Source organism: Podarcis bocagei, assembly GCF_964188305.1.
Source record: "Podarcis bocagei genome assembly, chromosome: 2".
NCBI classification, from domain to species: Eukaryota; Metazoa; Chordata; class Lepidosauria; order Squamata; family Lacertidae; genus Podarcis; species Podarcis bocagei.
The window spans coordinates 91,731,489-91,750,578 of NC_138126.1; the positions used below are offsets into that span (position 1 = coordinate 91,731,489).

Sequence of the window (19,090 nt, forward strand, 5' to 3'; positions counted from 1 at the left end):
AGCAGATATCGGATTGCTGTCTTGCTGCATTGTGGTACAAGCAGGAGTACAAGTAGAAGCTGGAAGGTAGACAGGGATCTAGTGGTAGTTACAGTGGTACCTCGGGTTACAGACGCTTCAGGTTACAGACTCTGCTAACCCGGGAGTAGTACCTCGGGTTAAGAACTTTGCTTCAGGATGAGAACAGAAATTGCACGGCAGCAGCGGGAGGCCCCATTAGCTAAAGTGGTATCTCAGGTTAAGAACAGTTTCAGGTTAAGAACGGACCTCCAGAATGAATTTAGTTCTTAACCAGAGGTACCACTGTATATGGGTCCTTTGTGGTAGATCTGCAAAAGTTCCTGATGGCTAGTTGTCTAACAATAGCAACAACCTCTCAATTAGACTGCTGAAACAGAATGCTTGTGGGGAAAATCAGGCATGGACTGTGAAAGGCCTTGAGAGCTTGGTTCTGGTACTGATCTCAAATTGCTGGCCTAAGCATCTGTTCAGTGGAATCCCAGGCCTCATTTCTCAACATGCATCTGCCAGGCTGAGCTGCTGTTTTGCACCTGGCTCTAGTTGGTGGACCTCAGGATTCTAGTAAAAAATAAAATGGATCCTGAAAGCCTGATGTCTGCCCACCCATGATGTACAGGGGACATCTGTTTCATCTTATAGATCCCTTGTGGGATGTTGGTATTGAAAGGAATCTGTTTTTTTTTTTACTTTGACAATAGCACTTTGTCAAGTCTATAGGCTCTGAGCTGAATTTAAAAAAAATACAAAAGTTTTGTGACACCTTAAAGACCAACGGATTTATTATGTCATAAGTTTTTGTGGCCACTTTGTCAGATAGGCTTGAGTCCATGAAAGATTGTGCCGTAAAGTCTGTCGCTTCCGAGGATATCACACAGGACTTTTGCTGCAAGACACAAACGGAATCAGGGTAACCTTTGAGTTGCATCGAGTTTGATATGCCTTGGGAAAGCTTCACAGCGCCACCTGCAGGATGTCCAAGAGAAAAATAGCAGAAGGGTTTTCTTTCAATATGGTTCAGGAATTCCTTCAGCAACTTGTGGTAGCTCTGAGCGAAGGAGTAAAAATCATAGAATCATATTTTAAAGATATATTTCAGATAATATTTTAGTTTCCTGTTAATTAAGTTGCTTTGACTGTATACCTTATATTTGACTTTCTTGAGAAGTGTTTGATTCTGGATTGTTTTATTGATGCTTAATATGCTGTAAACTGCTTTGAGATTTTTCTTGAAAACATAAAGTGGTATAGAAATGAAAATAATAATAAATAAATAAATCATCTAGCCCAACCCCCTGCAATGCAGGAATATGCAAAGGCATACAGTGTTCAAAGCAACGACCTTGGCATTATCAGTACCACACTCTAACCAACTGAGCTAATCAGCAAGGTACTAATGAATGGAGACAAAAGCAGGCTACAAACATAGCTCAGCCCCAAAGCTGCCCCTGTGGTTAGTGTATCCTCCTGCTTTAAAATGTTTGATTCACTCTTAGATTGGAATACTCACACAATCCCTGATCTGGAAATATAAGTACACACAATGGGCGCATATACATTTCCTCTTCCATGCTTGCAAAAGTAACAGAAATGCAAAAGCTTTGTGCATCCTGCATACTCTTTCCCTCAAAAAAGTTGCTCTGCTCATTCAAAGCAGTGATTTGATACTGACAACATGGGTAACTTACATATCCTTTATGCAGCAAACACATTGCGTTTCATCTGCTTCACAAGTTCTTTCCCCGAGGTCCAACCAAGTTCTGTGTCCTTTGCAACCAGCCTGTTGCCCAGTGCATCACAACTGGGAAGAATGGCCTTCGAAGCCTTGAGTCAGCATTATTTAGACACCCAAGACTTTGAGTTGGGTGGTTCATACCAAATTTGATGATAGCCCAGCCCTAAGTCCAGCCACAGATGTTGTCAGAAGGGATACACTTATTTGCATGATTAATCTGAATTGGCTTCAGCGACAGAATATTTTCTAAACATACTTCCTGCTTGGAATCACTCTATGGGGTGCCACTCATAGATGCTCATAAATAATTTCAGATCTGTCAAAACCTTCTCAATTTCAGTTGTTTCTAATGGATGGGCTGCTTTTAACTTGGAGCTCTTAAGGAGCCTCACCTGTGCTGAAAATGTATTTATTATGTGTTTCCATTCCGTTTCTTGCATATCCTGTACTATACAACTCTTCTTAGTCATCAGCCCTGCAAAGTTGCCTTTAACAATTATTAAAACAAAAATAAAAATCCTGCATGGGAAATGAAGCCTGAAAGCTAACAATTTATTCTAAGCCACCCAGGAACTACACATGTCTAAGTGAATTTTTTGGGTTTTTTAGGACAGGTTGCAGGGGACAGAGCTGAAAAGGGATTGTATTATTAGGCTAGCCCAGGCATAGGCAAACTCGGCCCTCCAGATGTTTTGGAACTACAATTCCCATCATCCCTAGCTAACAGGACCAGTGGTCACAGATGATGGGAATTGTAGTCTCAAAACATCTGGAGGGCCAAGTTTGCCTATGCCTGGGCTAGCCCTTTATAGGCCCTGACCCCCACTTTTAAATGGGCCGTGAAGATTGCTCTATTCTGGGGGCTCTTTTAAGTCAAAATCTTCAGTTGTATTTTTTTTAGTGTGCTACTGCTGATACAATTTTTAAGGTGATGTTTCACTGCTGTTTGTTTATTTCACTTTATGGTTAGGACTTCTTTTAATTGTGTTGCATTTTGCATTTTTATCTATAAGCTGCCCAGAGTATTTCATCGCAGAAATGCAGGATATCAATGTTCAAACAACAAGCAACATTTTAGCTTGGATGCTGAAATGTATAGGACTCTCATTAGGGGAATGTCACACTGTTTGTGTAGGCTGTAGTTCTCACAAGGATGTCACCAGCAGGAGCAGCTCCTGAAGCACAAGACTGCTAGCATTTTAATGAGCCTCTGCCACTGTGCCTTTAGCAGCAGCTTATTCAAACAGGGATTCCGCTGGGGGAAAGCTTCTCACAGCATGCCAGTAAATGCTATCGCCTGCTAATTCCTCTGTTAAAGGCACAGAAGCAGGTCGCGAAGCTGGCAATCCCACTGAATCAGAAAATACGATGAAGCGCCTTTAGTATAACCAGGCCTGATAGGCAAGCAGACTGTCCTGCAATTAGTGAGATGAGATTCCATCCTTTCTGTGACTGTGGGCTTCATGCAGCGGGTGGGTGGTGGGATCCCAGATTTGCAATATATGAAATGTTCCCTACTGCTAAGCGACCAATAGAGGGCAGCACAGGCACTGCTCTCTAAGAAGCACAGCAGGTACATTGGCTTATAAAGTGGCAGCGCAGGGAGATGAAACTCCAAAGCAGGGGTAGGCAACCTAAGGCCCGGGGGCCGGATGCGGCCCAATCACCTTCTCAATCCAGCCCGCAGACAGTCTGGGAATCAGCATGTTTTTACATGAGTGGAATGTGTCCTTTTATTTAATATGTATCTCTGGGTTATTGTGGGGCTTGCCTGGTGTTTTTACATGATTAGAATGTGTGCTTTTATTTAAAATGCATCTCTGGGTTATTTGTGGGGCGTAGGAATTAGTTCATCCTCCCCCCAAAAAATATAGTCCTGCCCACCACATGGTCTGAGGGACGGTGGGCCAGCCCATGGCTGAAAAAGCTTGCTGACCCCTGCTCCAAAGCATATAGCAACTGATTCTGGAAGCATTTGAACAATGTGCTGCTGAGTAAGATTGGCACTGTCCAAATCTCTTGCATTTGTTTCCTGCTACATCTTCTTAGCATCTGCCCTTCCACTTATGGGCTCTAGCCAGGAAAAGTGAACAGGGACCAAGCCACTGCAATGACTCTCTTCTTAGGAATTGTTGCCTATGCCTGCTAGGAGCTGATCTTTTGGTACTGGTGGCATTCCACCACCCATTTAACATCACAGATCATTTGCCACCCTTTGCCACCACTTCAGTTGGAGGGGCAGTGTTAGGGACCATGATAGAGGGACACTAGCCTGGGAAAATAAGCTCAACCTTGCTCATCCACACTCCCACTTGTCCCGTGCCTAGAAAGCACAGGTCCAAGTGGTTTTCTCCAGGAAAGCCCACTCTCTAGCACAGAATTGGAGCAAATATCAATCCCCAGAAAAACCCAACAGATGTTTGCTCTGACTCAGTGGTAAAGATCAAGTTTTCCTGGAGGACAAGCGGCAGGCAGGACAAGACTAAGTCTGGATGAGGCCTTTCATAGAAACAGAAAACATCTGGATGCTGAACATAAGCCTGGTTGTAGCCTTTTTTGTGCAGGGGGTTGTTTTGTTGCCTTTGTGGACCCAGGCTCACACCACTGACTTCATGCTTGCCTCCTTGGTTCATCCCAATCTGCAAGAGGAATCCAGCTACAACACATCAACATCGTCTTTTCTAACATAGCCAAAGCCATGCAGAGTCGTGCATACTGCATGTCAGAACTTGCAACAGGGCACACCCTTGTATATGTGGTGTGGTTGCTAGCTCTAATGTAGCTGGGACCCATTTGGAGTGGTGGGATCCCATACTGACTCCATTAGCATGGGATTCTGGTTGTGAGAACATGAGCCTCTCACTTGGTGCTTGGAAAAACCAAGGGAAATTGTATGATCAGGCGCCAAGCCTTTTCTTTTCCTTTTCGGAGGGCTTTTCTTTCAGTTAACTTCTCCCCATATGTCCAGCGTTTGTGATATGCAGGAGTTCAAGTCCTTTCCCCCATGTTTGGGAGCCAATGGGGAGGAAACAACACAGCCTTTGTATATTGTTGGAACCAGTCAAGGCTGTCATTCTGACTTAAAGGCATGCAGGAGAAATCCCTCTTGGAACTCATATTTTGACAGGTTATTTTGCAAGGGAGAGATAAGAGCAATACTTTTTCTCTTGGCATTCTGGGGGATGAGAGCATCAACTTTATTTTGCCTGCTGCGATGAAAACTCTACAAGCAGAATCTCTAGCACAGTTTCACTGTCCAAAAGGAGCCAGGAGCCAGCTAAAGACTGGCCAAACCAAATGAATAAATGGCTTATTCACTCATAAGGAGTCATCACAGAGCGACTTCTTTCTGCCTTACTTGTGCTAGCAGTGGTGGTGCCAGGGAAGAACTTTGGGGCAGTAGAGTGAGCAAGGAAGCCCCCCATGCTTATTACCATTTAAAGAGAGGAGAAGACTATTAAGTCTGAGATTACTTAACTGCACTGGTTATCGAGTCATCCTCTTGCACATAGAGCAACCGCCTTTTGAATGTAGGACTGATGGGCTTTCAACAGAAAGATAATGAGTGTTGTTTAGCATATTCACCCTTTCCTATGAGGAATTAATGGCACAGCAGGGACTGCCATGTTTTCCTTTCTGCCATCAGGCCCAGGTTGGGGCTCAAATGGTTGGACCAATCCTCCTGTACAGGTGAGAAGGTAGTACAGCAGCACTTGTAGAGCAGATGTGAGGACCTTTGGCCCTTCAGATGCTACTGAGTTACAACTCTCATCAGCCCCAAGCAAGCATGGCCCAGGTTACCCACATGGGAATACAGCTCTTTGGTTGGGAATATTGGGTACAGATGGGCAAATTTGTCTGTTTCTATTTCTTTCTGTTTCTCATTTTTCCAATTTTAAATCTGGTTCATTGCATTTCCTCATTGGTTTCTTTTTTAAAGTCCTCGTGGAAATTTGCCAGCATTTAAGCACTTGTTTCTCTTAACAAGGACATTTAGGTATGCAGTGTTGCCTATTTTGCATATATGTTTTCCCTATATAATGCATTATTGTGTGATACCTGCACTGACATGTGCTTTTTTATGCACACCCTTCCAGAATATACACATTTTAGTACACTTTCTTTGGTGGGACAACTGCATTGAAAAAATCAGGCAAGTGTGAATTTTGAAGGACAGCTGCAGATCGGTTCACATACTGTTTCAGGAAGTGTGAATTAAATAGATTTATATTAAAATGTGACTTGAACTGAAATCCTCCCCGTCCTTAGTTTTCAGGTCCATCACCATCTGAAAGCACATTGCATGTAGTGGGCATTATGGCATTTCAGTGTGGACCTTTGCTGTTCTGTACACTTTGATATTGCTCTCTTTAAAACCCATTTTGCTTATACCCAGTTCATCCTTTGAAAAGCCCTCAGAGTGTCTTACATGGGGCTTCCAGAGTTATCCAATCCAGGCAGTGGACAAGCCCTCACCCACTTAACTTTGGCTGTCCAATTTCCCTGATTGCTCCCTCTGCTCACTGGGTAATGCCCAGTGTTTTTACTATATAATCTATCCTTATGGGATTCTAATTATTTCCACTGAAGATATTTCTCATGCACCAACCTGAGTGTACGCTTTCTGGGAGGTACATATCCTATAAATATTCCTTGGCACATTTCATTTTAGCATAAATCGTTAGCAATTGTTGCTGGTGCTTAACAAATTTCAAGTCTCAGCATGACTTTCCATGAGCTTCATTAACCGAGCCCAAACCTTGCTCTCATGCTGTTAACTGAACAGTTTTAGTATCTCTAAAGAGAAAACCAACTTTTCTCTTTGTCCATCAGATCAAACAAATTCACCCCTTAAAGACACTTAAGTTGTTATATTTTTGGCTCACAACTAGTTGCGATACTGACATTATTAATTGCTTTGCAATGGCTTTCAAGTTCACTGCGTGATCCTGGTGTTAACATCTTTAGCTGGAAAAGACCACTTATTTCATTCAAGCTGATGATGTATGATACACTCTGTCTAAACCAATAGCTATGCCTCTCTCATTGGTTTCCAACAGAGAGATTCTCATCTAGTGTGAACGAACCTTTCTCTGTTTAAGATGAAGCCAATGATTTACAGCAGAATTGCCCTAGATTTACACGAGGGAAGGATCCAGCCCTAATTCATGTCACACTGTGTTGCCATCACCACTGCAGGACATTAATCAATGATGACTGACTAATTTCCTCATTTTCTTAACAGTTCATGTTGCACCACAATTAAATGAAACTCATAACTTGTCCTATTTTCAGCCTTAATGCAGCTAATTCTATCGGTTGTTGCAATGAAATCTTGTTTGCTCCAGTTTAGAAGCATGCTTAAACTGTGTACAAGTGTGCTGTAGCAGGTCACACCCTTTGTCAGGCTGCCTTTGAGGGGCAACGTTGTCTGTCCTTTTAGTTCAAACTGTCTTGACAAAGCCTTTCATTTGGAAACTGAATGGAAGCCATATCGTCAGATCTCCTTTGGATCGCAGATTTGTAAGGGCGAAAGCAGTGGTTTTAGGAAGTAAAGCTGTCCAACTTCCAACATGCAAACGTGGAGCTGCATTTTTGCTGGCCTTTTGACTTTTGTTATCCCTGCTGAGCCAATGATCACAAAAGTGATTTGCGGTTTATCTATACACTCCACACTTCAGCTTTTTCAACAGCAATTCCCTGGGAAAGGGCAGTTCTGTGAAGAGTCTGTGTGCATGTGTGCTGTCAGAGGGAAACCTTGGCACCTCCAACAAGTTACAATTCTCATGATTCCTTTGAGGAAGCTGTGACAGTGCAACTAGTATAAGATAGAGGGTCAGTTTATAATGTGGGCATGCACAAAGGAATTGTCACACAAAAGGGTTCAATATTAGCTAGCTGTTGAGAAACAAAATGCCTGGGGTGGTGATGTTATAGTGCTGGTAACATAGGATGTTAAGAAAATAGGAAGCCGCTTCATTTAGTGCAGTACAGTACAGTGGTGCCTCGGATTAAGAACTTAATTCGTTCTGGAGATCCGTTCTTAACCTGAAAATGTTCTTAACCTGAGGACCACTTTAGCTAATGGGGCCTCCCACTGCCGCCGTGCAATTTCTGTTCTCATCCTGAAGCAAAGTTCTTAACCCAAGGTACTATTTCTGGGTTAGCGGAGTCTGTAACCTGAAGCGTCTGTAACCTGAAGCGTCTAAAACCTGAGGTCCCACTGCACTTTCTGCAGACTGTCAGCGACTATCCAGGGTTTCAGGCAGAGGACACTCATATCTGGAGATATCAGAGAATGAACCTGAGACTTCCTGCATGAAAAGCAGGTGATCAGTGGCGCTGACTTGTGTCCGTACTGATGCTCAGACCTAATGTCTGTTGAAAAGCCCAAATCCTCTCTCCTAAGTGAACATGCCACTCCGCACTTTTAGAACTCCGTAGGAGTGGGAGGTATTAATCCATTTTTCTCCGAGATCCCTTTCTTCTATCAGTGCCTTCGGGTTTCAGGGTCAGAGCCCACTGGGTCCCCCCCACCTCACTCCCTGAACATGCCGCAAAGTGTGTGGAGGCACCTCAGCCCCCTGGCAGGATGAGTCATCGTGGCCTCCCAATACGAGACATTTCCCCCGCTCCCAACTCATCCCGGTTGCATTTGCGTCATCAGCTCCACCTGACTGCACTGCAGAGCCAAGCGATGACGCCAGCACCGGGGCACTCTCGGCAATGGCTGCTGTCTGAGGCTCAGCTCCTTTGCTGCCGCCTGCTGAATGGACGGGATGAGCTTCCGGGATCTGCGCTGCTCTCGCTCTAATAACCGTCGCGCTCTTTGCTGAATGGAAGACTCCCGAGTGCGGAATGCTAATTGTCATTCTAGCGACAGGGAGGCGAGCGTGGCAGCTCTGCGCTTGGTTGTCTGTTCCTGTGCAACAATCAGCTGCCTGTTGCAGCACAGGTAGCTGTACTCAGAGCGCTCCTCAGCAAGCCGCAGTAGCTCTGCTTCCCAGGGAGGAGCGACAGCCAGCCCAGCGCTATAAAGAGCTCCTGGCTCCAGTGATCATTTTCTTCTCCACTGCTGCTGGCCAAGGAGTTAATTCATGAAGTTCATATCTAGATGTAATACAAGCACCTTACTTAAGCAACTGCTTGGCATTCCTTCTGCCTCCAGAAGAGACAGAGATCCTTCAGGCCTTTGGAACATCTGGGTGAACTTACCTAGCCTGGTGCCCTTAAATTCTCATACAGTGGTACCTCGGGTTACATACGCTTCAGGTTACACATTCCGCTAACCCAGAAATAGTGCTTCAGGTTAAGAACTTTGCTTCAGGATAAGAAAAGAAATCGTGCTCCGGTGGCGCGGTGGCAGCAGGAGGCCCCATTAGCTAAAGTGGTGCTTCAGGTTAAGAACAGTTTCAGGTTAAGAACGGACCTCCGGAATGAATTAAGTACTTAACTCGAGGTACCACTCTTATCTTAATTTTGGAATGTAGACCCCTCCTCTCAAGACGAACATACCAGGGCAAGCATAATTCAGCCTTCAAGACTAATCATGTTTAGGAGGTTGGGCTTCGTTGGCTAGTGTCCAGAGGAGTGGCGGGGGGGCAGGGCACATTGGGCACCACACCGGGGGCGGCGGCACTTACCGGGGGGCCTCATGTTTCTCTCCTGGGAGTGATGCCTGCCTAGTTCATCTCCTTTCATTGGTGCTGTGCATTCATGGTGATGATTTGTGCATATGGTACTATCAGGGTGGGGCACATTTGCACGATCCCACTTTCAACACTGTTTGTTCCTGAAAAGGTTTCAGGGTGGGCATCCTGCTTTGTTTCCAATCACTGCATGTCCTGTGACTTCCTGCTGAAACCCTGTACAAATATTTGGAGGGCAGGGGCTGGTCTTGCTCTCGTTGTGCTATTGTGCATCCATTCAAACCCTGATGCCAGTAAGGCAATAGCTTTGGCAAAAATCAACTCATCAAGAGGAGTGATGTGTGGGCAGGTCAGTATAAATCCACCACAAATGCATTGGGATTGTAGAATACTTCCCGCAAAGAGCGCATGTTTGGCAGGCCACCCAGTTCCAAACAACTCATCGACAGGCTGCCAACGGTGGGTCCGTGGCACAGGACTCATTTTATCCACATGGAAACAAAGGCAGATGAGAAGCCAAGGCTCCACTAACTAAAATATTCTCTTTATATACCATACAGACTATGTTTTGTTTCCAGTGAAGGGAAAGTAAAGGGTGGGAAGGATATTGATTAAAATGCAGTCGTGGGGCATCAACCATTCCAAAGGACAAGCAAAGCACAGCTGAGGGGGTTTTCTGAGAGAAGAGAAGTGGGGAACATTATATTCTTTTTCCAACGCCTCCCGGGTCACTCCTTGTTCATTCCTGTTAGCGATCTGTTTTGCTCTTTCTTCTTCACCTCTGACCAGATGTCAGACAGGTCCTGGATAAACTGCTGGATCTGAGAACAAAGAGGATGAACATCCGATTAATACAAGCAGAGGGGGAGCCATCACAACAGCATAGGCTGGAACTGGGGGCTACTTTGGGATTTTTATTATTTTTCTTATTTCAGTCTTTATTAGTTTATAAATGACACACACACACAAAAGCCACAAAACATAACTCACAAATAAAAAGGAAAAAAAAAATACAACATGGAAACACAAAAATATTTCAGCCACTGACTTTCACCCTCCTTAGTGTGGGTTCTTTGTTTCCTTATTACTTGCCTCTATTTTTCAATAAACTCAACCTGTATTAAATCTTACAGTATCTGTGTTCTTTTTACCTTATGTTATTCTGAGAGTTATTCAAAGCATCCTAAAGTTTTAATGGGGGGGGCAATGTTCTTTTAAATATTGTCTATAAATCTCCCATTCCTTTTTGAACTTTTGGGTCGATGGATACCAGATCTTCTCCTTCATATTTGCTAATTCCATATATTCAAACAGTTTAACCTGTCACTCTTCTTTTGTTGGAATTTTATCTCCTTTCCGTCCCTTGGCTATCAGCATTCTCACTGCAGTTGTTGTGTACATAAAAATCCTCCTTTTGTCTCTCAGAATGTCTGGTGCCATAATGCCTAAGAGGAAGGCTTCAGGTTTTTTGATAAATGTTATTTTGAACAATTTTTTTAGTTCATGGTATTTAAGTTCCCAAACGCTCTTTATTTTTTTTACAACCCCACCACATATGTTACCATTGTTCCCTCTAGTTCTCTACACCTCCAGCATAAATTTGACTTGGTTTTGTACATTTTAGCCAATTTGCTGGGTGTGATGTACCATCTGTATAGCATCTCCATAAAGTTTTCCTTTATAGTAAAGCAAGCCATAAATTTCAGTTCATTTCTCCTTAAATTTTCCCATTCTGCCGCCTGTATATTGTACCTAATGTCCTTCGCCCACTGAACCGTAACCGATTTTACTTCCCCTTCTTTTAAAAGAAAAGAAAGCTACTTTGGGATTTAATTGGGGCTGCTGGTCTGAAGGATAGAACTCTTGGTAGAAGTATGGACTATGGGGCTGGTGGGGGGAAGCAATGTCCAAACTACACTGGAGAGAGAACATGCTATAGCACAAGAGCCATCAATTCACCACAGGTCCCAGCTCACTGTGTTTCATTTCCAGATACATTCTGGACGAATCAGATATAAGCCCTCCCAATTGTATCTCCTTGCCACAACATGGCTTGATGGGCCTCAAACAATGAAGGACTGAAGACTTTGTGCTCAGCTTGCAAACAGAAATGGCCCACTCACGAGGTGGGGTGAAGCAACCATCTCAGAGGGCAGAAATGCAAGAGACGGTGCCCCCTCAGGGCACTCAACCCCATGTGTATTTTGTGGTTTTGTATATTGATTTTGTTCTGTGAACCACCCTGAGGCCTTTGGGTATAGACTTAAAAGCACTGCCAGACCCTGGTGGGGAGAGGTGGAGAACTGAGGACACGTGTACCATATCCAGCTGCTTATGTGTGTCCTCCACGGGCACCATTAAAGCCTCCTTCATCTGCTTGGCTACACTCTGGAAGAGATTCAAAGTGGCCATCTTGATGGTACCCAGCATCAATGTTTTCTTTGCGGCCGTATTCTGGATATGGGCCCAACGTGACTCCTGTGGAGAAGGCAGAGGCATCAAAAATGAGGTTTCGATGGACGTGACTAGTATGCTGCTACTTTCCATGTTAAAAGTGCCCCGAACTTCATTTGGGGGAGATGGCGGGGACAGGACTCAAAACAACTTGCATAGCAACCAGCCTAAGATGCCTCTCTTATGTTTTGCACTTCCATTGTGCAATCTGATCTGCCACACACAAAGCCTTTTCAGCAAAATGTTCTGTGTTATTGTCTGCCTGTCTGCCTCCCCCCCCCCATGGAATGTTGGTTCAAATGCTAAGAAGTTTGTTACTAGGCAGAAAGGGGCAGCCCCAACTAGGGTTCATGGCATCATCCTGCCTTGTCCTGCTGTAGTTAGTTGTTCAAACACAAGCTCAGCATCTTTCTTTTCCTTCCCTAAACTGTAAGATATTCACCATTGCCAAAGATGGTGGTAAACGTTCTCTGGCTACCACTAATGAGGTTTAAAAAGGAAGCAGCTCCCTCCTTCTGTCATTTCTTCCTGATAAAGAACACTTATGGTGGTCTGGAATGGCTCCTGAGACTCCCTAATAGCTCAGCTGGTTAGAGTGTGGTGTTGATGATGCCAAGTTTGCAGGTTCGATCCTGGTAAGGGACTGCTGCATATTCCTGCGTTCGGGGGTGGGGTGGGGTTTGGACTAGATGATCCTCAGGGTCCCTTCCAATGCTGTGATTCTCTGAATACTCCAGCCCCATTTGCACTATGTTTTGAAAGCAGTATCATGCCACTTTAAGCAACCATGGCTTCCCAAAAGAATCATGGGAACTGTAGTTTGTTATAGTTGCTGAGAGTTGTTAGGAGACCCCTATTCCACTCACAGTTCCCAAAGTTCCTCAAGACAAGGGATTGACTATTAAACCACTTAGAGAACTGTAGCTCTGTGAGCAGATTTTGGCTCCAGGCCTCAGATTCCCTATCCTTGATTTTGAGTGATACTTAAAGTGCCGTGTGCTAGCCAAAATGATGCCCTGCCCACTGCCAAACATGTAAATGGCTCCCAGTGATGCCCAGTGGATTGCTGACCATTCTTGCCATCATCTCTGGCTTAAGTGTTCACTGAGCCAGGGTTTGTCTGCAGCTAGTCAAGGGTATGGATTCATGGCAGCAGATTTTAAGTTAAGATTACACCGAGGGACGCGAGTGGCGCTGTGGGTTAAACCACAGAGCCTAGGACCTGCCGATCAGGAGGTCGGTGGTTCAAATCCCCACAATGGGGTGAGCTCCTGTTGCTCGGTCCCTGCTCCTGCCAACCTAGCAGTTCGAAAGCATGTCAAAGTGCAAGTAGATAAATAGGTACCACTCCAGTGGGAAGGTAAACGGCGTTTCCGTGCACTGCTCTGGTTCGCCAGAAGCTTAGTCATGCTGGCCACATAACCCGGAAGCTGTATGCTGGCTCCCTTGGCCAATAAAACGAGATGAGCGCCGTAACCCTAGAGTCGGCCACGGCTGGACCTAATGGTCAGGGGTCCCTTTACTTTACCTAGTCCAGGGTATGGGTTCATGGCAGCAGATTTTAAGTTAAGATTACACTGAGGTCTGGGATGAGAGTAAGCCTCTTAGGATATGCAGATAGTTCAGGAAGAGACAAAGATTCTGATCCGTCCAGACTGGTTTCAGGCTTGCCATCGTATTACTGGGTCAAAGCCCTCCATGCATTTCCCCACCCCTACTCCTTACCCAGACGATGACATCGCTGCGGGCATGGTCGAAACGCAGCTGTAGGCGGGCTAGCTCATTGTTGTGCTGCAGCATCTCATCATCTTTTTCCTCCTTGTAGCGCGCCAGGCGGACTTTAGCTTGCTCAATCATCTCCATCCCCTCCTGTGCCGACTGTACGAGGTCCCGGTGCATCCCTACGAGGGTCTTGTAGCGACCGATGACCTCCCGGATCTCCTCAAACTACAGGAAATGCCTTGCATTACTTTCCTGAACCCTAAGATACCAATCTTCCCTTAGCCAATAGTCAATTCCAAATAGTAACCCTCAAGGATCACATCATCTCCTCCCCATGACAGATCCTTGGACATGCAGGAACAGATAGGTGCCTGGCACCATAGCGCAGCCAGCCAATATACTGGTTCAGGAAGCCAGCTATTATTATACAATGGGTATTTGACCAAGGCTGTACTGCACTGTCCAGAACTACAGCTTAAAGGCAGCAAATAGGGGGACAAATGCTCACGATACAAAGTCACCACCATTGTTCATGAAACTGTGTAGATGCTTGAATAGCAGTTGCACCAATGATCCAGTTGTTCTAAACTTCAGATTCTAGAACTTAGTTTAGCATCAACTGTAGAAACTTCAGATTCTAGAACTTGGTTTAGCATCAGCTGTAGAGCCAGTGTTAAACCCAGTGCTTTTTTTCTGGGCGGATGCAGGGGTACGCATACCTCTAAACATTTTGTGAATCTAAGTTTGGCCTCATTGAGGGGCAGTATTTCAATATGAGTAGGAAAATGAGAATAACCATAAACTTTTTTTTAAAAAAGAAAAAAGCACTGGCTAAACCACAGAACCTAGGGCTTGCCGACCAGACAGTCAGCGGTTCGAATCCCCACGAGGGGGTGAGCTCCCGTTGCTCAGTCCCTGTTCCTACCAACCTAGCAGCTCTAAAGCAAGTCAAAGTGCAACTAGATAAATAGGTACCACTCCGGCAGAAAGGTAAATGGCGTTTCTGTGCACTGTTCTGGTTTGCTAGAAGGGGTTTAGTCATGCTGGCCACATGACCCAGAAGCTGTCTGTGGACAAACGCTGGCTCCTCGGCCTATAGAGCGAGATGAGCACTGCAATCCCAGAGTCATCCGCTACTGGACCTAACATCAGGGGTACCTTTACCTAAATCTGATCTGCAGATTTCTGGTGGCACAGACAGAACCACAATAAGGTAACTGAGGTTTCTGCCACTCCCCACCTCAAGTGTTGGTCCTTTGTCCCCCCGCCTGTTTCTCTGGTTCTGCACACAGGCTACACACCAAAGAACTGGACATCTGCTCTTGAGCTCCACCCTCAGACTTTGCCTCCCTTCTTAGCAGCCATACGTACCTCAGAGACCTCAACCACTTTCTCCAGGTACTTGTTGAAGATGGAGTATTGCTGTAGCTTGTTGTAGAGCTTCTGGTGCTGCTGCTTCAGAGCTGCCATCTCTATCTTGGCCTTGGCCAGCTCTTTCACTCGCTGCTTCTTCAGTTCCCGCTCCTTGTTGGCTTTCTTCAGGGCTCTGATCCGTTTCTGGTCGTTCTCCTAATGGCCCCATGTTGGACCCCACCCCACATACCATTGAAACGGAATCAAGACAAGAGTCAGAGTCTACAAGGCTGTCAGAAGTGCACAGGAAGTTGCCCTGTACCCTGTCAGGATATTTGCCCATCTAGCCCAGTAATACCTGCAACTACTGTTCTGGAGGCAGAGGCAGTGCTATAACTAACTAGCCATTTCTTTGCCCAAGGCTGGAATTGAACATGAGACCTCATGCACACAAACTGTGTGCTCTACCACTGAGCTATGATCTCTCCTGACACCATGTCTCCATCTGAACCAGCACTGAATTGAGCTAGGAAATGGAGGTACTGCTTTAAAGGTACCACTGCTGAAATTCTTGGCATTCAAACTGAGTCTACTCAGCATCTGGTGTGCAAAAATGCAGCTGGCTGATGGAGCCAATGTGGATTGATCTTCTCCACTGCTAGCAGTAGTCAATGCCGGAATATGGTTTGCTTGGCTTAGCCTGCAGAAGCCTCAGCTATGGCACTTTGCATAGCCTGCTGCATTTATTGAGTCTCTGGTAATCTTCCACAAGCTGATATCTAGACTGTCCTCTACATCTGGAAGACAAGCTCACTAATTCAATGTTGAAAATAAAACACGATGTGATTTAAAAACCTGGTGATTGTATTAAATGAATCTTGTATATTTTATGCCCTTGCCTAGGTTATGCCCTAGGGGCAGAGACCCCCTATCACTCCATCTAAGTTAAACTGGGATTGTTTCAGCTAGGATAGCTCAATCGGTTGGGCATGAGACTCTTAATCTCAGGGTCGTGGGTCTGAGTCCTACGTTAGGCAAAAGATTCCTGCATTGCAGGAAGTTGGACCAGATGGCTTTCGTGGTCCCTTCAAGCTCTACAATTCTATGATCCTACTATTGGGTGGAGAGCAACTAGCCTGTGTACATATGTGTAGCTTCAGGCATATCACAATCATGCCTGTGCTGTGCTTAAATAGGGTGGAGGTCTTATAATGTAAGAGCCAGAGAAATGCAAAAAGCAAATACCTGTATGAATTGCTCGAATTTCCGAATATATGCTTTCAACTGAATCTCCTTAGAACCAAGTTCCTCCCATCGATTGTTCAGGGCTTCCATCCTTGTCTTGAATGCCTGAAAGGTTCACAGAGGGAAGAGACCAGTAGGACATCTGATTCCAGTAGATCAGACTGGTGCCTTTGAGATATTTTGGACTACAGCTCACACTGTCCCTATTAACCATTCTGATGCTGATGGAAGCTAAAGTCCAAAATATTTGGAGGACACCTGGTCAGGGAAGGCTGCAGTAGTCTTCTTGTTCTGTTAGGTGTTGGAAGACTGTGTTGCCTCCTGCTTTTCTCTCAAGTTACAGAAAGCCCAAAACTTCAAAGAAATTAGCATCCTGGCCAAGTGGATCAGAAGATGTTTTGATAGGGAAAACATGTGCAATTTGCTGCCAATAAGCCATGTAGTTCTGTGGTTTTGATGTGGCTGGTGACAAATGAAGGTAGAGCTGGTCATCAGGGATACAGAGGCAGTAAAGCAGGGCATCTCCTCACCTCCTTTTGTGCCTCCATGGCCTGGTGCACCAATTTGGCTTCTTTTTTCTTCTCCAGGAGCCGAATGGAGGGAGATGGGGACTCCTCCTCAGATACTGGGAATTTCCTAATAAAAGGGAAAAAGAATTTTCCCATGAAGAGTGCAGAGATATTTCTAAGTCATAGGACCTGTGAGCCAGGTAGGTTTTGTGCAGCTCACACACCTTACAATGTGTCAGCATCGCCCTTGAGCCAGTGCCACTAACTGGACTCATCCACTTCAGCCCCGACTGGGATAGGCGAGCTGGGTAGCACTTCCAGAGACCACCTTCTGCACAGGAACAGGTCAAAGTGCTGTGGACTCACAGCTTAGAGTTGTGAGCACCGGATTCACTCCCACAAGAAGACAGTCGTCGCACAGCAGAGCACAGCAGAGTCTAGCAGAGTATATAAACAACTCGGAGAGCAGCTCTGTAGAATATCTTCTTTATACTTTATTCTATAACTACAACTATAATACAACTATATACAGAGCTAAATAGGTCTAAGCATAAATGAATGCTGAACCGCACTGAGTGTCTGCAGCTGCTCTTAGCAGCAACCTTATCTAAACACACAATCTCTCTCTAACACCCTCTCTCTCCGACACACTGACTGACTGACTCTTTGATGTGGTGCTGGAGCAGAATAAGTAGAGAGCAGAACACGCCTCCTCCTCTCTGGAGAATCAGCAGACTCCTCAGGAGATTCTTGGATATGGGAGGGGTGAAATTTCCTCACAATGAAGGGTCAGAATAATAGAATATCCTGTTTGTTCAAAGGTGCCTGGATCAAGCCCAGAGATGAGTTTCAGTCAGAAAACAGACAAGGGTTCCAAACTACAAGGTCTACAAGGAGCAGCAAGAAAATGAGGCTTGGATTCAATTTAGATACCCAGCAAGAGAAAGGGGTTTGGAGGAAGGAAATGAAACTTCAGTGGCAATGGTGGAAGAAAGGGAAATGAAAGCAGTGAAAGGAACATGAGACAGACGAAGAAGGATGTTGGAAAGGAAAAGTGAACGGCTAATCATGGAGCCAAGAAGAGAGGAAGCTATGCTTGTTTTAGTACTGGGTGGTCTGATTAGTTGCCGAACCACTTGGGAACAGGGGTACAGCACCATCCAGGGAAGTATCTTGCAACAATTAGAATTAGGATTATTTGAGCATGCCAACAAGTGTATAAATAGTGATAATCCAGTAGATGCTATATATTTGAAAAGACAAAAGTGCTTTACAAAGTCCCTCATCAAAGGATCCAAAGGATCAAACTACATGTGGCATAGAGATTTATGTTCAGTATCGCCTACATTTTTTTTTAAAAAAGTTAATGGCAGCAGATCGATGTTACAATCAGGACCATAGCACTGGAGGTGAAGTTAAAATCCTCCTCATTCAATTTTCCAGTATAGGGAGCTGTTACCTTCATGTCTAGTTTGTGTAGGCTTCAGGGAATCCAATCCCTCCCCCGGTGGCAGCCAAAAAACAGATAAACAAGAAGAGTTCTTACCACGTAATTTATTCAGTATTTACAGATACACAAATGAATGCAGTCTTTATTAAATAATGGCGTTGCTCTGAATAAATTCCAACCCCCTCTGTCACTCCTATGTCATCCCTGCGCCAGCTGATCTGAGCTTTCTGCCTCTGAGCTTTCTATTCTACTACTCGCAATGTCTATTCTACTACTCCTAGTCCTGGGAGAGGGTGGCTCAGGAAAGCTTTCCAAAGACTCTGAGACTTCTTCCTGCTCTTCTTCTCCCAATATTTCCCAGCTTTCCCCCTCTGCAGCCTCTGAACTATGGCCTTTTGCAAACCACTGTTCTAAATCTATACTGTCCTCCTGTTCTTGGGAAGGTTCAAGAGGAGGGAAGGCAGCCCCCACCATTCCTCCTCAGTCCAGTCCCTGATGTAGACTTTCCAGATGCACCTGGCCTGCTGTTGCTGGAACCAGGATGCTGGTAAGATCCTGGACCCTTTTATAAAAAGTGGGGGGGGGGGGGGAGAAGCAGGAGAACCTAGAAGGGAAAAGAAAGAAGAAGATACCAAAAACATGGGAGAGCGAAGAAGACCATGGAGAGTAAAAGGTAGAATAGAGAGGAGCCCAGAGGAAAGTTCTTTCTGGAAGAGATGTGGCATTTAACTCACATCAGAAGTTTCAGCAACTTCTGTCCATACTGTATGCGGAAATACTCGCTCAGATCCTCTTCATCCATGGTGGTCATGATGACTGCTCACTGGCTAGGCAATGCACCCCAAGCCCTTTTAAACCCAACACTCTAAGCAGAGCTAGAGACACCACTTTCCACCTCTCCTAATGCCTTGGGAGGAATCAGGCAAAGAGAGTCTGTTACAGTTGGGGTCACAGA

General features: G+C 45.1%; 1 protein-coding gene and 1 long non-coding RNA gene across 2 annotated transcripts; both read right to left on the minus strand.

Annotated features, from left to right (window-relative positions):
- Positions 1-782: 782 nt before the first annotated feature.
- LOC308581981 lies at positions 783-9,053 on the minus strand. Its single transcript, XR_014005429.1, has 3 exons — positions 8,969-9,053; positions 5,951-6,041; positions 783-1,066 (listed from the first exon to the last, which is right to left on the minus strand). It is a non-coding gene; the product is annotated as an uncharacterized lncRNA (long non-coding RNA).
- An 872-nt stretch (positions 9,054-9,925) lies between these two features.
- On the minus strand, positions 9,926-19,086 carry CCDC42 (coiled-coil domain containing 42). The gene is made up of 7 exons (XM_081184775.1): positions 18,870-19,086; positions 16,707-16,812; positions 16,177-16,281; positions 14,950-15,147; positions 13,582-13,803; positions 11,722-11,880; positions 9,926-10,223 (listed from the first exon to the last, which is right to left on the minus strand). Exons 1-7 carry the CDS (start codon positions 18,944-18,946, stop codon positions 10,131-10,133), a joined length of 960 nt encoding a protein of 319 aa, XP_081040901.1. The 5' UTR covers positions 18,947-19,086; the 3' UTR covers positions 9,926-10,130.
- Positions 19,087-19,090: the final 4 nt, after the last annotated feature.

Bases quoted from the DNA above. Each gene is read 5' to 3' on its own strand.
- CCDC42 (XM_081184775.1), bottom strand. From the start codon at position 18,946: ATGACCACCATGGATGAAGAGGATCTGAGCGAGTATTTCCGCATACAG. The intron at 16,282-16,706 runs GTGAGGAGATGC...TGAACCTTTCAG, and splicing joins CCATGGAGGCACAAAAGGAG to GCATTCAAGACAAGGATGGA. The intron at 11,881-13,581 runs GTAAGGAGTAGG...CCTTCTCCACAG, and splicing joins GCAGCGATGTCATCGTCTGG to GAGTCACGTTGGGCCCATAT.